Raw genomic sequence first — 19,699 nt, 5'->3', positions numbered from 1 at the left:
TATCTGAAAGTATTTCGAAGATATGCTAGTCCTACGGCGTCGATAAAGACTGACGTTTGTATGTCATGGCTGTGTTGATCAAATACTTCTTGAACAAGATACGCCGCAAACGTATTATTTACTTATCGACATATCACAAAAAAAAATTAAATATACATATGTTACAGTTACGCGGAGGACAAATCTATGCAAACCAGTTTTGCCTCCAGGTACTTCTCTGAACAATACTCACAAGAAACAAGTGCAAGCGTCGAAGTAATAATCTTGTTGGGTTGGGCTGCTTTACAACTTTCTTGAAGAGGCTATGAAAAGAACTCCGGTGTAAACGTCTCTTTTATTGCTTCTTTGTGACATTTATAAAACTTCTGAAAAGTCGGTCTTTCTTCAATGGTAGCGTGAGGGACATTACAGAATCGTAAACTTCTCGCTTTCAATTGTTTGGTTTCTGAGAGCTCGATTCATGAGATAATTAAAAAAAAAAACATATTGGGTGAACTCGCTCCTTCCAAAAAGTGAAATTCTTGTTTGAACGATTAGTTTGGCAGAAGAGAGATATAAGAGTATTATTTATTTCTTTGCCTTTCTGTTTTTCGCTTTCGTGCTGCTCCGCACACGGCCCCGGTGCGTCCTAGGCCAACCCACGTGACCCCGCGCTCGCCTTGATAGCATTGGTCGGAATACAAAGGTAAGACAGTGGCTCGAGTGGGGAGAGACCGGTCCACTGCAACTGTTAACTACTCGAAATCGGAAGGAAAATAAAATCAGTCGACTATCGCGTCTTCGCCGAAGTAGAAGCTGCGACAGTAGTTGAGTGAATCGGGCGCGGCGACCGCGTCAACCCTTGTCCTGTGAAACCTCCCCCGACATGTGTCGACCCGTCAGGACGCTCCTGCTCGTCCTGAGTGCGGTTTCGGTGGCGACCTCCGCCAGGAACGTGACCATATCGAAATGCTGCAAGTTCGACGAGTCGCTCTCCTCCACCGAGAACAAGTGCCTGCCGGTGGTGCACCAGCCGACCTGGACCCTCAAGGTCTACAGCCCCGCCAAGCAGGCGTACCTGCCCAAGGACCAGGTGCCCCCGAATTGGCACCTGAAGGCCGGCGTCAAGCCCGACTGCTTCCGGCCGGCGCTGCTGACGCCGCATCTCGGCACCTACGTGCCCTTCCAGAACGGGTCGCTCTTCGTCGTCGAGTACAACAAGCTGGTGCACCCCGGCAATTACTGCATCGACTACGGCGCCGTTTTGGCATGCCTCGAGGACCAGCCCCAGAGCATGTCGCTGGTCCGGGTGAAGAAGTGCTGCGGCAGCGACGGCATCTTCTCCGAGACCAACAACACCTGCATCCACATGAGGGATTCCCCCTACAGGATAGACCTGGGGCCCAATAAGACCCTCGGCACCGGCTTCCCCAGCTGCAGCCAACAGGAGATCGTCTTCGTGGGGAAGCTGGACGAAGCGCGGATGCAAGATAATGGCAGCTTGTGGCTGACCAAAACCAAGACGCTCATACCTGTCGGGAACTACTGCCTGGAGCACGTCTTCGAGAATGCCGGTGAGTTGCACACATTTAGGTTAGGTCACGTGATGACACCATTTTGTCATTTCATGCCGATTCCGAATTCTTCTGTTGCATCACCGAACGCAATAAAAGCTTTGCACGGACAAGATTTACTCCACGAAAACACGCAAATTACACACATTAATCTTGAAAATTACTCTTAAATGTCACTTGTACCAACCGTAAATAGTTCGACATCACAGTTGGTAGTATTTTATTGTGTCATCGGTATACCGGGTCGCCAATTTAATATTGAATCGCCTGCGAGGTCCCAACGTAAAAGTTTGCGTCTTTCAACGGTTCTTCGAGTAACTGTTGAAAGACAGGAAGCTAAACAAGTTAAAAGCGCAATTAACGAGTCTGGGTAAATTGTCGAAAAAATTAAAGTGCAAGCTGCTAATAAACCCAACATGTTGGATTCTGAGTTGTTAATGTGACGATTAACGGTGCCTTTATTGAATATTTCATTGCTTAATAACTGTATGGTTTAACAAATTAACACCGAGTGACAGCTGTCAAAGTATGCAAGTTGTATACGGTGTGGCCCGACTAAAACGAAGATCAACCCACGACTCATTTACCAATAAATTCCATCGATAGCTTATAGATTTGTTTGTGTGGTAGTTTCGAAGGCGCCACACAAATTCTATTTCGGACTATTTTGATTTATAGCCGAGCGAAATATATTCAGTTCAGCGTTTTGTGCACTTCAATATTTATAAATAAAACCTGACAAGGTAACAATGACCTTTACATTCATTACGACATTGCTCCTCACGGCTGCGTTCACATTTGTCTACACCTTCAAATTACCAAATTTCTTTGGGACAGCTGCGCCGTTTCCAAACCAACATCCACACACATTCACCCTCGCCAAGGCTGTGCAGTCTTCGAGACTGAAACAAAAAAGGAGCTAGAATTTCTACGGAAAACCAGTTTCGTGAAATCGAGCGGATTCCTCGGTCGCTGCCAGCGTGTGTGTAATTTAAAATAAATTGTTGCCTTCTTAATGTTTACCTGCTGTCTTCGTTATTACCTTTTCACCTGTTGCGCACACCGACAAAGCTGACCCAAATTCACGATTTTTACCATTGTCTTCGCTTCTACCGTTACGTCTGTCCGATCGAATCACGCTCGACTCATCAAGTGGGGCTCGAATTTTCCCCAAATCGAAATCTCGAAAGCACGCTTCAGTGACCTTCTTGCGCTGCGACATTTTCCCATAGATCAAGGCCAACGCAATTACTCAATCTGTATGTTTTCGGTGTTTCAGGTCGCGCTGCGAGCATCATGATCTGTCAGGAGCACATGGCGGGCGTCATCATCGAGAAGGCAGAGACCCACGACATCCGCTTCACCATCTACCCCATAGGCTTGGCCCTCAGCGCCGTCTTCCTCGCGGCGACTCTAGCCGCCGGGGCTATTCTTCCAGCGAGCCACCACGTCTTGCACTGGAGGTGCCAAACCAACCACGTGGCCTGTCTTCTGGTGGGGGACGTGCTCTTGTGCATCACACACCTCTCGGGGCGCATGGACCACACCCTGTGCATCCTAATCGGTGAGTATTCAAACTTGGCGCTCATCTGACGTCACGCTTGGGATACTGTCAGATCGTAACCGTTTCTAGCCCGAAGCCGCGTTGTAACACTCGATCGACATTTATATCGGTTTAATCGACGCCTGTGACGTAGCTAGAGGGCGTGCTGCCCAATTAAAGCCGCCGGTTCGTGCCCGACCATTCGCATTCCACGAAAGAAGATAACATTAAGTATTCGCGGCGCGAGACGCGGATTCCTGGCGAAGTGTTTAATTCCGCTGATAAATAAGTCATGCGAAAGAGCCGTTACGACTTGAGGACTGAACAGTTCTTCGTGAATCATTGTTGTAATGAGGAGATGCGAAAAAGAAACTTTCGATTTTTCAATTGACCCAAAACTGGTGGTGGGACCTGTTGTTGGCAAAAAAACGCGGCGACCGTTCGAGCCTTTGTGGGGCCATCTGGGCTGACTCATCCATCGAGTGTCGCTTTTTGTCGACGAAGCATAAACGACGGGTTTGTGAAAAAATGACGCGAATGAATGCTCGCCGTGGTTATCTCCAGGAGACCAGCGGACTGTGAAGCGCATAATTAAATAATGCTTGGAGATGGTCGGAGTGCGGTGGGTGGACTGGTCGAAGAAAAAGCGAAGAGCGGAGGCCGGAGGATTCAAAATAGGCGGCTGAGTCGGTTGGGGGCTGACATTCTGATTGTGACGGAACTCGAGGGGCAAGACGCTCAGCGGTCTCGAACGAGGAAGTGGAAGACACGACCGTGGAAATCGCACAAGTGACCACCAGCGCGCTCCATTTCCACGCGATCACAATCTTCACAATTTCGCTGTTAACCGTGAAGAAAGTTGGGTTTCTTCGCAATACCACGAATCGATTTCAAGCCGGATTAGTAAATTAGTATCCGCTCGAAGCCATTACGACAATAAGGGAATAATTACGGCCGATAAGCCGCTTAATTGATGCGAATTCCGGTTTTTACGCCGACAAAACATTTTATACCTGGAGCTGGCGGGAGATTGAGGGACGTTAACCTTTCAGGGACGCCCTTCACTTATTTGTCCGAACTTTGGAGCCATTATCGATGGCTGTATTTACATTTTTCAGATAATGGGGATCTTCGAGGCTTCGAGAGCCGAATGCGGCTCCCGTTGAGCTCGTAAAGTGACCGCTGGGGAAGCGCCGCAATAAAACTCAGAGACTCCATTCAAATTTGCGGGACTAGCGGATATTTTTATTATTTTTGAGAGCCCTTCAAACCATAAAGACCCACAGGAAATCCGATTTTATTCTTTTACTGCCAGGTTAACTGTAATTTGGGATGACAGCTGTCACTTGCACTGCCGACTGTCAACGATGACAGTTATTTCTGCAAGGGGCAACGTAATTTAATTGCAATTTGAGGATTTAAAGTGTCTTGAGTGCCAGGAGGCACAAAAGCCGTCGAAATCGACTGAAAACGCTCATTCACGCTAATTATCTCGCTTTCTCATTTTTTAAAGTTGGACAAACTGCCAAATTTTAGTGACATTTTATATTTCTGAAACGTCAAACGTCTAATTCGAAATTCGAGTTGTGTCGTAACGTCTGCATCAAAATGTTTATTTTATTGCTTTAATGGACGGGACAGGAAATTTATTATCTTTGCAGCTACTGTTAGACAAGCACATTGATTGATTTTGCCTCGACGTTGACATTACACAACTTAATGATTCGTCGACGATTGTCCAGCAGCAAGTCGTGAGACCGGTAAATATTTTATTATTTTTAAAAGGAACTCCAAGACTACTTACAGGAGTAGAAAAAACTAACACTTGTATCTTGAGTGACAATTGTTGTCTACACGAGTTGCATAAATAAATATTGTTAAAAATATCAGTGTCGGCACTCGTTGAGATCGATTTACTTCGCTTTTGTAGATTTAACATGTCTAGAGTGCTAGAACAGATAAAAACCACCCGAGTAGAACGAAAAATGTTAATTGACACACATTGTCTCACGCTTACATTTTTTAAGTTGGACACACTGACTTTTATATTTTTACTAACCCAAATGTCAATTCAAATTGCACACGTCGTAATGTCCGTCTCAATATTTTATTGCTCTAATGAACGAGATGGAAAGTTTATTATCTTTGGAGCTATTACAAGACCAGTGATGAGTACATTGATTGATTTTCTCCCAGTATTTGACATTAAACAATTAAATTCTTGGCGACACAATACAATTGCAAGTCACAGAACGGTGAATAGTTTACGTGGAGATTTTTTCCGAAAAAATTAAGTTGTCAATTGGAGTCGGTAATGACCCCTCTAATTCACACCATCATCTGACAGAAATGACAGTCACGTGTGCAGGAGTCGACGCCAAGTTATTTTGAACCAAAACTGAATTTAAAAAGCATTTGAGCAAGATTGTCTGGCTTTTCGATTTTAAGGACAACTGTCACGATTTAGTGACATTTTATTTTTTGGTGACTTAAACGTCAAAGGTGTAATTCAAGTTACGTCGTAATGTTCATCACATTATGATTATTTTATTGCTTTAATGAATGAAACGGAACAGTTTATTATCTTTGGAGCTATTATCGGACTAGTGATGAGTATATTGATGTTTTTGCCACAGTATTGACATTAACCAGTTGAATCTTTAGTTGAGACAGCCGTACAATTGCACCAATTCTTGTTGATATTAACAGTGTCGAAAAATACGAGAGCAAGAAAGTAAACTGAAGAAAATACACTGGAATAATCTTCGTTTTGGTGTCAGACTGCTGGATTTGCTTCTCGAATCGAAGATAAGCGAGAAACGCAAACATTTCAGATCATGTTTCGGTTATTGGTCGATAAGTCACACCGACAATCCCAACAAAAATGTCGCTTCACAGTCACGTGACAAGTGTCAATCGAAGTGTCATATTAAATGCCAGCTGTCAAATTCCCCAATGGTGAAATAGTCGGTGCCAATACCGATTTTCTCAGACGAACCCGGTTCGTTACGCAATCGAGTCACTGACCCGACCACTTTAGAACGTGACCGTTCCGGCCAGCCCGCCTCTCGGACCGGTGACACCGGCGAGTGCATCACCGTCTCAGGTGCACTTCTGCGAACAATGCGGTTTAAAAGTCTGCCGCCGACGAAGAAGTGGAGCGCGTTCGGCCCCAGGCGCCCCATAATTTTTTTACAAAATGCGGAATGTCGCCGCGATAAGCAGCACTAATCGGCGCAGCTCGATGGACGCGATTAATTGTCGCAAATGCTAATGGCACAGTTGCACAATAGCGGCGATTTATCGCCACCGCCACTTCCAAGAAGGTTGAACTTGTTTATGCGAGTAAATAATGAGCGCACCTAAACATTGCCGGGGAGTAAACAGTGTCGTAAATTAGAGCGGAGAGTTATCGCGGAGATAAATTTTTGTTTTATCGGCGGGGGCGACAGAAGCTGCCAGCGACATTCGCCCCGAAAAGCCAGTGGGGCACTCGCCGTAGAAATCGCACGCCACAAACCAGTCGCACGCGACGAGACAACTCGCAAGCAACGTCTCTGCGACTCGATGTTTTCCTGCAGGTTGTCCGGGAGCCGCTTTAAATATCAAATTTCCCCAGATGTTGCGTGATTTATCGGTGTTTGACATTTAACTGCGGCCGCGACGTCGCTTTTTGAAAAACTTGCGGAAATTCGTCGATAAATTGCGCGATTTTATTTCGGCTCTTGTCATTGAGACGCACATTTTTCCGCCGACGTGTTCTGCGCCATAAATAAATCGTAAACGTGCAGGATGTATCGGCTCACTATTTTAATTCATTTTTTAAACGATAGCAGGATCCCGGATTTATTATTTATGGTCGAGTCGGATATAATTCTACATAACAAACACATCCTGCGCTAAATTGCGTGAAGAGGCGTGCGGCGAAGAAAATTTAATTTCGACAAGAGATCGACAATTTGTTTAAATTAGTTTTAATTGGGGGTACCACCTACGACCGTGCATTCGTTAGGCTTTTAATTAGACAGGAGAGGCGCGTCAAATTTTATTTATTCTCTTTTCGAAACGGTCGCATTTCTGCAATCCATTCTAAATTTAATCGTTCGTTCTAAATATATTTGGGTCAATAATTTGTTGTTGTTATTTCTGCGCCTCCATCCTTGAACGCATCTAATCGATTGTCGTTTTTTTGCAGCCGTCTCGATGCACTTCCTCTTTTTGGCGGCCTTCTTCTGGCTCAACACGATGTGCTTCAACATCTGGTGGACCTTTAGGTGAGTGCGCAAACATTTCCATCGACATTGAGACGTTTCTTCGATCTCCCTTATCTAGTTTATTGTGTTAAATGTTGATAACGCGACTTTGTGGGTCGATGCCGACGCTCCTCGATTATTTCTGCAGCATCTGACAAATTAAATCTGCTGACCCGGAACGCGTACACACAGATGTGTGGATGTTTCGGCAGAAATTAATTTTCTTGCTTGTAAACCTTGGAATTTGTTTATATGCTAATCGTTGCCAAAGTTCATCAAGATAGTAGTGTAACGGTGGATTGTGTGGCTCTGCCGCCAGGTCAGGTTTTTACGCGGGAAAGTCGCAAAGAAACGGCCTCTTCCCAACAAAAAACCACCAACAATAAAAACCAAAGGCCAGAGGTGCTTCCGCGAAAGCCCAAAACTCATTCTCCTTGCATTTTATTTTACTTGAAAATTCCCCATCTATACTTCGTTCACTCGCGCTGCTCAAAAAATCACGTGACCTCTTAAAACTCTTATCAAGGTCTAGAAGAGCAGAGCTTTCGGAGCCCCTCGCCATTCTTCTCCTTCGTCCACTCTCGGCGGCGCTTCCCACACTTGTCTTTCTTTTTTCTGGCCAGTTTGAGTTTTTCCGTGGTCACCGAAATAACACGACAGGTCGACAGCTGCGGCCAAATCCATCATGGACGTCCTCTTCCAGAAACCACAACACAATTAGCCAACTCGAGTGGCCTCCGATAAAAATAACGCGACGTCCATACAAGTGGCTCGCTGATGAAGTGATGAATAACCAACAGGCCCATATGGGGCGCGGATCTCTTCCTTCGCGGTCGCACAAAGGCGGCGGTACCGTAATCCGCTGGATGGACGCGAGGAAACGACTGCGATTCTTCGAAGGGCCCCCCGTTTCCGTTCCTTTCAGGTCTGATCGGTTCCGGCTGGAGCGGGGGTTCCAGGTGATCCCGCGAGACGCAGTTCCGGCCCCCGTCATCGCGCTTTAATCGCGACGTGTTTATTAATCGAGGTTTAAAAAGCTTCAGAGGCCGACGAACAAACAAACAGATTCATAAAACCGAGCTCTTTAATGACGGCGGTGTTTTCCACCGACAAAATCAAATAAATAGAAAGTGTATTAACGACTCTCTCGGGATAATACGTTTCGTAAGATTTTTTTTCGCCGCTCTCCCAGACAAATATAAATTCCGGATGCTGCTGTCGCAACCTTGGGACTCCTCTTGGTGTGACAACTCTCCTGACACTTTCTCCTCTCACGGATGTCTGTGTTGTTGTAACGTTTTCGGATTGTTTAGGTGCACGTGTTTGGAAATTTCGGGATTTTTTTACGACTAATAAAAGCGAACGAACCGGAAGTGTCTGTTTGTGACTCGATATCTCACGGTTTGTCGTTGACGAGATGTATTGCGTGGCGACATCTCGCATGCGATAAATCCCCGCTTCTTGGTGGAGGTTCCCAGGAGGGTAGCCGGAGTCAACGAGAGACCGTTTGTCTCAGGTCGCGCTGTGACATCTAAATATACTCCAATTGAGCACCACGAGCTGAGAGATGTATGGCGATGGCGACCAGACAGATGGCACCGCGATACCCATGACCCAGATCGGTTTACTCCGGCTGGGTACGACGATAATTGCCAATTTAATGTATGCATAACGTCTAGACGATTAATGTGGCAGTGTCCAATTACGACGAAGACTTGCGAAAGTCGAGGGAATTGGAGCGGCGGGTTGGAGTCGAAGTTGGTGTCATTGTCGGGGGCTGACGACCTCCCTTTGTGAGAGGCGCGACGAGTTTTGCCAGAAGTGGACAGGGCGGGGCCTGATTGTGTGAGAATCGGCGCTCGGGAGGTCACGTGACGTCCAGTTGTAGTCTTGGTGCCGGTTCCAGGGGAATTTCGAATTGAATCGTGTTGCAACAGCTTTCTACGTTTCGTTCTTTTTATGAAAACAAAAATCTACAAGACGAGGAATATTAATGTACAGTTGGAGAAACCATTCGACCATTAATAGGTTAATGTGACACCAGTCACTTTTCTGAGTGGTAAAAATGAAAAAGTTTTTGCTGTTGCATTGCTTGGGACCTCACGACACCAAGCGTTGCCAGAAGTGGATGGGGCGGAGCTTCGATATACGCGAATTCCTACAAGTAGAGGTCACGTGACGTCCACTTCTCGTATTATATGTAGTTCCAGGTTGTTGGGAGCGTCATTCGAAAGTTCACATCATTTTGCAAAAGTATTTTCTTTTTCAACCAGCTTTCTACATTTCACTCTTCTTTCTCCCGGAAGAAAAAAACCAAGTACAGTTAGAACAATTCGACTGTACCCATTACGACATTTACCAACCGTGCAACCGTAAACATTTTCAACAAAAATTCCTCCAGTTAACAGAACATTAAACCCCGCAGCTTGCCTAGAAGGGGAGATTCAATCGTTGTCATTTAAAAATGCGTCTTGATAGTAAAATCCAACAAAAACAAATCGCTCTGAGTTGGTTTTCGAGATATGGAGACAGTTTTCGAACACTTTAAATGCCAAGATAGAAGAGGAATGATTGATTTAAACCGAAGTTATCTAGACGCACCGGAAACCACAGTTGACAGAAGTGGACGGGGCGGGGCTTGATTGTACGCGAATCTGTACAAGCACAGGTCACGTGATGTCCCCTTCTGGTCATTCCCGCGAACTTTCCAGACTTGTTGGCACAACTTCCTCTCTTCAAGCTCTTTCTCTCGTCCGCACTCGATTCTTTTGCTTGAAAAAATCCACGCTGCTGAAAAACCAGCGAACAGTTAGAGCAATCCGACCATTAAGAGCTTAATGTCTTAACGAGTCCAATTAACGAGGAAATCGATCGCATGTCGAGCGGAAGGGTTCCAATTCTCTTTTTTCCGCCACATCCGATTGGTTACCTGCTTGGGGGATTCGCCACAAGCCAAGTCGCCGACGGTGGATTTATTTATCGCACCAGGAGCGGTTGCCCAACAGATGTCCCACTCATGTTATATATAATTTTTATAAATCCGCGCCTCGTTTACTGGCGCCTCTCTGTTTATTCATTAATGCTCGTCGGGAATTATTGCCGCTGGGCTATTATTGGAACGCGTGGCGTTCGCGAAATTGGAAGTCGATCGTCGACGTCTCCCAAGCTAAATTTAGACGAAGAACTATTCGGATGAGGAACGCGAGGAACGACGGATTTACCGACGGATCTGTCTCGGTGCGATTGTAAACATTCCAAGATCACAGACCGGTGCCGGTGGGTTTCCTCGAAGGAACAGGACCACCGGAGGCGCCCCCGGAGCCGCCGATAAAATTCCGGAGCCGACGATTTTTATCGACACCAGAACATCTGGCGACTCTTCGCGAAGGTTGCACCGCGATCATTCTAATTTGGAACAATGGAAAACAATTATTCACGATTACGTGATTTGGCCGGGACCGGCGAGCCGGTCCTGATTAAATTCCCGACGTGATTCACGAACGGCGCCGCCACAGTCCCATTGTGTCACTTATCGCGTTCATTTTTCCTTTATTCAAAATTAAAAAACGCCCCGGGGTATGCAACCGGCGACACGACTCGCCAAACGTCAAATCGGGAGAAACGTCAGTTGGCACTCTGGAGACATGTCAGTTGTCAGTTTGTAGAAACAGCAGTTGCAGGACGCGTTAGGTGCGAAACTTGAAACGTGAAATGTAGAACGGAGAAAACAGGAAACGGCAGGAATTTAATATGTCAGCGGTCAGAGGCAACCCGATATCAAGGTTACATTTTTTTACTGGTGTCCTGTGATGCGGAGGGCTTCTCGCCTATCGTGTTTCGTTTATTGTTTGTAATCGAGGAGGAATTTTGTTGTGAGTTTAGACACAAAGTGACAGCTACATATTTTTCTTTCACAACAATCAAATCATAGACAAATTGGCGATCCAACCCGAGGCAAAACGAAACATTTTGGTAGCCACTGTCGTTGAAACTTACAGCGCACAAGAATTCAGACTTGGTAAAAAGTGTCAAAACAAATTAAAATCGAACATAAATGTACTATTCCGGCCAAAAAGTTTCGTCCACCCTTTTCCTGTCATTTCACAAAAATTGCGTGGTTTATTTAACCTTTATTGCCATTATGATTGACGTTTGCAAATTAAAATTTACTACTGTCACCCGTAAGAACATAGACATACACAATTTGATTGACACATGTCAACATGTGAAGCGAGGTTATTCGTTCCTAAAGGCTGCTTTACAGCATATGTGAGTGGAATGACAGTTGTGGACGCCATTGTGCTAAACTGAAGCAAGAAACACTAAATAATTCTCGACGAGCGAACACTAAACAAATTAAAAGTTACGGAGATACCAGGCTGTATACAATTTGTTCAAATCTCTTCACAATTGCAATGAATAGCGTGATAATTATTTTTAAGAGGATGGATCACGATCTCACGCGGTGAGAGCCGCAATACAATAGGTGTCCCCTGCAGAGCTCATAATTTCTCAATTTTTCGAACAGTTCTTTCAGTGAGTCCAAAAGATTGTCTATGGTGCTGTAAAACTGTCAAAATCGTTTGTTTTACGGTACTCGCACGTACCTGAAATAATCTCCAAACAGTTACTACCGATTCCACATACCGTATCCTCGCAGTACAGTTTCCTTCATTATCCGTCATTACGAAAATCGTGTCGGAACAGGAAACCTGCCGACAACAATCCATTTCGAACGTCAATTAAAACGGTCCGAAACCAAGAAACGCACCGCTGCCCTCTCTATTACCTCAATCAAGGTCAATCCCCATCCGAGGTTCGCCGTTTAGTGTTTACTTCCATCTCGGACAATAAGACCAAGCGGGCGCCCCCTCGTGCCTCTCACCGAATCATTCTCCTTTTGTTGCAGAGACCTGAGGCCCCAGAGCGTCGAGAAGAGCCAGGAGAGGTGTCGGCTGCGCCTCTACGAGATCTACGCCTGGGGTTTACCCCTGATCATCGCCGGAACGGCCGCCATCTTGGATTCGGTACCGGAAAGCTCGGATTTTCTTCGACCCAAATTCGGCGTCAACACCTGCTGGTTTTACGGTGAGTGAAGGAAATTAAGCGCGGATCGGCCGTGAAATTTCGTTTCGAGGAGCGTAAAATGGTTCCCGGTGCAAAAAAGAAATGAGTTACGGGTTTATGGTGAGAAGGGAAGACGATGGAGCCAATAGCGAAATAAAATGCAGAGCTTGAAGTAATTGGTTTTTGTTTGATGTTGCCAAAATTGCGTTAGATGTAGAACTTTTGGTGAAGATCTGCATGCCTTGTCTAAAGCGTTTTCAATTTCGCCAGAAAGAGTTTTCTGAGCTCGGACAAAAGTTGTTGGTATTTTAAAAAATGTTAACACAACATCGCAACAAATTGCCAATCATTGTCCTCTGAGTCATAACTGGAAAATTATTCTGATGAATCTTCATTGTTTACCGTTACTATCAAGCTTTCACTTACTCACGGAATTGTTCTCGATTTTACTTACCACTCTTGAGTCCCTTCTCCGTGACGGATTGAATTTATTTTTTACTTGAAGATCTCTTATCTATTTGCTAAATTTCCTAATTTATTTTCTTTGCCGAAGAAACCGAAATTATTATTATGCAACACATGAACATTACGAATTCTTCACCGACTTGTGGACATGTCGGGTTTTAGGACAAATTCTTCTCCTTTGACATATCTTCATGTCCGTTTTGAAAAACCACACTAGAGTCGTAGATCAATTCGTACAGTTGTCACCAGTTGTCAAAATAAAACAAGGTCACATCTGTCAGTGTGCTACGTCGTGGACAAGAAATCGTCAATCGCTCGTACGAATCTGTTCTTTTTATCAAATTTGCATAATTTGTTTTTAAGTTGTGTTTAAAATCCAGCTAATAATGTTGTCTTATTCAAAGCACGACATAAAATATGTATCTGATCAAGAGTGCGTTGAAAAGTGTGATGAACGCATGTCTGGCATAATATGTTACTCTTCGTTAAGTTCAGTGACAAACCATGAATTCTTTCTGTCATAAGTGTCTTTTGTTTGGGTAAATAAAGAGTTTTGGACAAAAAAAAAGTTTTAATCAAAATGGGGCACGAATTGAAGAACAAAGACAGTTAATCACAAATTGGAGGTTAAACGTGACAACAGTGACACAACTTGAGTGACAAGTCACAAGGTACAAGCTGCAACATACGGGACACGAGCAGAATTTTTGACAAGTCACTATTTTCAAATAAAATCTACCGTTGGCACAGCTGATATTTTGGGACAATTTTTCTTTTTACGTCTCTGGTTTTTTTTACAAAACTCAACGTCAAGACAGATGAAGTGTGAATGACGACACCGAAATTGAAAATCCAGTTGGTCAAGAAAAAACAAATTGAGTCGTAGATTGATTCGTGCGAGCTTGTTATTGTCAGCTGTCAAAACAAAAGTACATAGTTCACATCTGTCGGTGATGTTTACATCACATAAACTATTTTTAAATACTTACCTGTAAAAATTCTGGAGTTAAGATTTCTTTTTACCAAGGTTGTCTTGTGTAACTACATATTTCTCAGATAATTTTCTTACGTGCCAGTTTCTTTACGTAAAGAGTAAAACAAAAGGAAGTGAAGAACTACCAGTAAAAGGTGCGGGATTCCAGCAAATTACTCAGTAATTTCTTTTTGAATAAAAAGCCGAAGAATTATTTTTCTTGGAGCTTTTTCAAGGATGTTTTCTCATTTATCACGAAAATGCTCTCAAATTTGAAAACAAACAGAAAACAACGGGGGCTAGATCTGACAGATATGGCGGGAGAGAATTTGAGTTTTCAGCAAGCCCAGGAAAGTGGTAGTGAAGTCTTAGATTGGTTCATATGAGCTTACTTACCAATTAACAATTCCGCTGAAATTACTTCCATTAAATAAACAAAAAGTAAGTTGTGCAAAGCAAGAAATTGTTATAACACAATAAAAGTATTCCAATAAAAAAATGTTGTATTAAATAAAGATTACTAACCCTTTTATAGGTTAGTGAAAACAGTAACGTCATCCAGAATGACATTTCAAATGTTAAAGTTGAAAAACATAACATAGCAGGTGTGACCTACTTTTATTTTGATTTGGTAAAACCAGCATGAGTCAATCCAAGACTCGACTTTTGCTTCTCGTGGTAAGAAATCAATATGTATTAAAAAATACATTGTCGAAATTCTGCATTTTGTTTTTTTATTAACGCCTTTGGTTATGGTAACGAGCCTTCAAAAAAATTGTAATCAAGCAGGCCGCAGATTCTCTTTTTTACGTTATGCAGGTTGCCGTTTTACTCCGTATGCTTTGACATACATAACCTCACTTTGATCATTTAATGAAATGATAAAAACCATTATGTAGCAGTAAGAAAACCAGGAATTAGTTGTTTTTGCAAAAGAAATAATTGTTCGTCGAATAAATGACGTTTAACATCTACTATAAAATTTGACAGCTGATGAAGCTACGTCATACTTTAACGGAAACAAAAGCAAGCCCCATTCCACAACACATTCTTTTGAACGCCCTTTACCAGCCACCCTCGGACAATACTTCTTCTAGATGGAAAGAGGACAAAAGTTTTCTGTTTGAAATGCTCTTCAGAGCCGTCAGAGAGGTCCGTCCGCTCTTTAACATTTTTTCTGCGGACCACCGTAAATTCTCATTTTGCTCGTATCGATTCAATGATAACGAAGCCAATTCATGAGATTGATGCTGAAGAAGTTTTGAAAGAGTCTTAACATCAAATGGAGTGAAGGGTTGAATGAATAGCGTGTGAAAGAACGCTTACAGAGCTTCACTGGTTTTGAAGCTTTCGAAGAAGCTCATGGGGAGTTGGTGTCTTTGACAAAAGAAGTTTTGGCATGTAGTTGAGGAGAGGATCTAAACAACTGCATGAGTCGCACACCCAATCGTCAACTGATGAAGAATTCGTTGATTGAAGAGCAGACATTTGATGAAGAAACGACATACGTATTTTTTGTCATGATTCAAAAATTCGTAGTGGCAAACCTTTGTTATCAAACTTCTTCGAGAAGAAAGTCGGAGAATTTTATCTTCCTCGGCTACGTCACTAAATCTTCAGCAACTTCTCCCAAAATTGAGTCGTGAGAAAACTTTTTCCTAAGAAAAAAAAACTCTTGGTACCTGTTTGAAAAAGAGTTGTTTTTGCAAAAGAAATCATTGTTCGTCGAATAAATGACGTCTGACATCTACGATACAATTTGACAGCTGATGAAGTTATGCTTTGATTCTTTGACATTTCCTTTAGATACATAACCTCACTTTGATCATCATTTAATAAAATGATAGAAACCATCATGTAGCAGTAAGAAATACAGGTATTTTTGCAATTTTTGCCCCTCCATTGGGCCACAAATTTTCTTGAACGCTCTCGGACAACACTTTTTCCTGATAAAAATAGGACAAAAGTTTAAAATGCGCTTCAGAGCCGTCAGAGATGTCCGCCCGCTCTATAACATTCTTCCTGCGGCACGACCGCCCGAAGAATCCAAAGCGGCGATCGTAAACTCCCATTTTGATCGTTTCGAATCGATGGCAACGAAGATGAGCCCACGGCCGCGCCGTCTACGGCACGTGATTCACTGTTTACAGCGTGGGTTATAGGTCAACGGACCATCACGCGTACAATCGAATGCCCAAACAGCCGGACGGTCAAGGTTTTGCGTACATTTGATCCGCGCCGCCACCTGCCCCCATCAAAATGACGCGCACCGGGAGCCGTCGATAAGACAACGCGAGTTGCCATGCCGTCTGCTGCTGGCGATTATGCAAAAACATATTTTCGTTACGGAATTATCTGGATCCGCGTCACATCGCCAGATAACGGTCCTGTAAATAAGTAAATTTAGAAATTTATCGCTCGTAATTGAATAAATCGTTGCGAAATCGGCCGCCGCCGTAACAAACGACTTCCACTTTGTTTTCTGTTTTACGTTCGCATCGAAAAATCCAAACGCTAATAAAATATACGCGCCGTCACCACGAAACAATCGTAAATCTTGGCGGCGCACGCAAAAAATCGCTGCCTCGTTAATTGGCCATTCCGACTGCAAGTGGCCATTTGACTGCAACGTTTTATGGATTTTCATCGTGGGCATGTTTAACGGCGGCATCCTGGTCGGCACGCGAGAAAAATTCGAGAAACGTTTGTTTTATTTATGCGGGAGTGCGCTTTGATGATTTGTTTTGGAATCGAAAATGCGCGCCGATCGACATTCGTAAAACGCGATTTTGTAAACGCTAACAGGCGCTGCCAAAAGATGTTTGTTTTTGGGAAAAGACCGATTCAGCTGGAAGGTGTTCGATTCGACCCTGTCGATCCTAACTAAAATCTGTTTTGAATGGCTCACTTGGCAACATATTCGCTTTCTCCGGAAATGACCCCAGGTTTATTGTTTTAAGCAGAGCGCCTACGTATTTAAAGCTGTATTTCTGCCATCATCAAGAAGTACTTCGTTCGTTCATTCTATTACGATAAATCTTATAACTCATCGCTTAAGAAAAACCTTCAGAAAGACAGTTCTGAAACTGATGCTGAAGGAAAACCAACTGTTTTGAAAAAGTCCTAACACAAATAGTGTGAAGCTCTCGAAGAAGCTCATGAGGATATGGTGTCTTTGGCAACATAAGTTTTGTCATGTTAAGGAGAGGATTTAAAGAACTACACGAGTCACATTCCAAACCCTCAACTGGTGAAGAATTCGTAGTCGCAAGTCTTTGTTATCAAACTTCTTCAAGAAGAAAGTCAGAGAATTTCACGTCATTGAATCCTCAGCAACTTCTGCCAGAGCTGTAGCAAAATTGGCTCGTGAGAAAACTGTTTCCTCAAAAAAGAACTCCTGGTAACTGTTTCAAAAAGAGCTGTTTTTGCAAAAGAAATAATTGTTCGTCGAATAAATGACATTTGACATCCACGATACAATTTGACAGCTGATGAAGCTATGCTAATTTTAACTTTTCCTTTAGATACATAACCTCACTTGATCATCATTTAATGAAATGATAACTACAAATCATCATGTAACAGCAAGAAAAACAGGAATTTGTTGTTTTTGCAAACTAAATTGAACGGAAACAATAGTAAGGACCAATCCCCACATTGTACCACAAATTTTCTTGAACGCTCTCGGACAACACTTCTTCCTGATGGAAAGAGGGTAAAAGCTGAGCTGCTGCAAAATCTACTCACGAGAAAACTTTTTCCTCGTAAAAACTGTTTCAAAAAGAGCTATTTTTGCAAAAGAAATCATTGTTCGTCGATTAAGTGACGTCAAAATTGACTCCTGGGACAGAGCACTATTTCGTCAAAAAAAAACTCGTTTCAATTTTCTTTTTTTGGGTTTCATGTCACATTGCGCAACAGACATTTTTTACAATCCACTTGCACTCTGTAACTTTTGGTCCTCAAATGCTTCTCATTTGCAATTTTCAAGACCCGATCGAGTCGTTCAAAGCTTGAAAAACGATGTTTTTGGGTAACTCAAAAGCGTGGAATTTGTTTTGTTTTGATGACTAATCCGTCGAGTCAGGGAGAATCTTCTGGCAGCAGTGATGCACCACGACCTCGTCGAAATTTTGATCGGTCAAAGTCCGTAGGAACCTTCCTCTTCTCACCCAACAACGAAACAAAAGTCGCTGCCTTTTAATTCAGTTTAAAATTGGAAATTTCCATCTTGGCAATGGAATCCTTCCTTCGGAAGATGGAAATGTCCAATTTAACGTTCCATTATTTTACCAAGCCGTCAAATTAATTTTTCTAGATACATATTTCAACTTGTAAACAGACTTGACGTAGTTTACTTGTAATAAATCAGATTCAAGTGGAATTTCCTTAATTTCAATAACACATCGGCGCGGATATCGCTTGTAAATCAGAATTGATTAAAACTAGTTTCTGGAAAGATCTGATCGATTCAAACGCTATATCAAGAGATAAATCGATTCTTTTCAATGCCAGCATATTTCGAGCGTTTCGTTATAGCGCAATCCGCACTAATTACTGGAACGACAGTGAAGGGAGACCTTGATCGTGGATGGGACCCGCACACGGAACCGCGGTACCATCGCCGGTCCCAGAGAAATTCCTCCATCAATTGTGCGTGGGTCTGATGATTCACACGGTTTAATCGCCACAGAAAGCGAAGGCGGTCCCTCTCAACGTTGCTCTTTGTCCGCCAATTGACGCCACAAATTTTTTTCGGCAAGGTCGTTTCAAGGCTGGTTCGTTGCAGGCAACATGGAGATCCTGACGTTCTTCTACGGCCCCGTGGGGGTCCTCCTCATGATCAACCTGGCCCTCTTCGCCCTCACCGCTAGGGAGTTGACCTGCGGCCTGTGGAAGCGCGAGCTGGTCAAATCGACCTCAGAGAGGTAAGCAAGAATGCGGCGGTTCTCGTTTTTACTACGAGCGACGGGGAAAACTGTCCCGCTCGGTGCATTCCTGCGCCGCATTCAAGGACGGCCGTCGACCACGGACCGCAGTAGAATTTTAACGACGTTGTTTCAGGGCGGCGCTGGGACGCGTCTGCATGAAGCTGGTGGTGGTGATGGGGGTGAGCTGGATCGCCGACGTGCTGTCGTGGATAGTGGGCGGGCCGCAGGAGCTGTGGTACTTGACCGACTTGATCAACTGCTTCCAAGGGGTGTTCATCTTCATCGTGGTGGGGTGTCAGCCGCAGGTACTGGTACGAGGCGAGTTTTGTGCACATTCATCGAGCGACTCTTTCCAGGTGCTGTCGGCGGTCAAGCGACTCTGGTGTTTCCGCAAGCACAGAGCCAACGGTACCGCCGGTACTACCAACCACCACTCGTCCAGCTCGCAGGGGATGCCGTCGATGGGCGACACCGTCACCAATCACAGCGTGACCAACAACACGACCAAGTCGATACCGCTGGAGACGAGCTGTTGATGCGAACGCAACAACGATCATATTTTTTATACAGTAACGAGCTAGGACTAGTCAGTTATGAAAAGTGACGTAGATTTGAAAGGAATCTCATTCCGTCGTGTTCTCTATTTTTTTATTTTGACTGATTTTTTTTTGTGTATTTATGTGTCGTTTAGATTTAGTTCCTTATTTATGTTGGTTGTTACCTACCGTAAGTCGTTGTAAATAGTAAATTCTCCCATTTGTTAGGTTAAGTCTGATTTTTTATGTTGTATGACGCCCAGTATTATGTAAACTCTTGTAGTTTCGTTTTATGTAAATCTTGTTTATGTAAAGTGTTGTATGTTTCGATTTTTTGTAATAAAATTACAAAACATGTAAACTCGTCGTAAACCACAT

General features: G+C 43.6%; 1 protein-coding gene across 1 annotated transcript; it reads left to right on the top strand.

Moving 5' to 3' along the window:
- The first annotated feature begins 722 nt into the window (after window positions 1-722).
- mthl1 (methuselah-like 1) lies at window positions 723-19,682 on the top strand. Its single transcript, XM_069042566.1, has 7 exons — window positions 723-1,553; window positions 2,833-3,117; window positions 7,292-7,370; window positions 12,259-12,437; window positions 18,644-18,782; window positions 18,919-19,090; window positions 19,142-19,682. Exons 1-7 carry the CDS (start codon window positions 866-868, stop codon window positions 19,319-19,321), a joined length of 1,722 nt encoding a protein of 573 aa, XP_068898667.1. The 5' UTR covers window positions 723-865; the 3' UTR covers window positions 19,322-19,682.
- Window positions 19,683-19,699: the final 17 nt, after the last annotated feature.

The sequence above is a fragment of the Tenebrio molitor genome, chromosome 3 (genome assembly GCF_963966145.1).
Source record: "Tenebrio molitor chromosome 3, icTenMoli1.1, whole genome shotgun sequence".
In the NCBI taxonomy this organism is placed as follows: domain Eukaryota; kingdom Metazoa; phylum Arthropoda; class Insecta; order Coleoptera; family Tenebrionidae; genus Tenebrio; species Tenebrio molitor.
The sequence above is the reverse complement of the archived record's forward strand: the minus strand, read 5'-3'. Positions and strand labels throughout refer to the sequence as shown.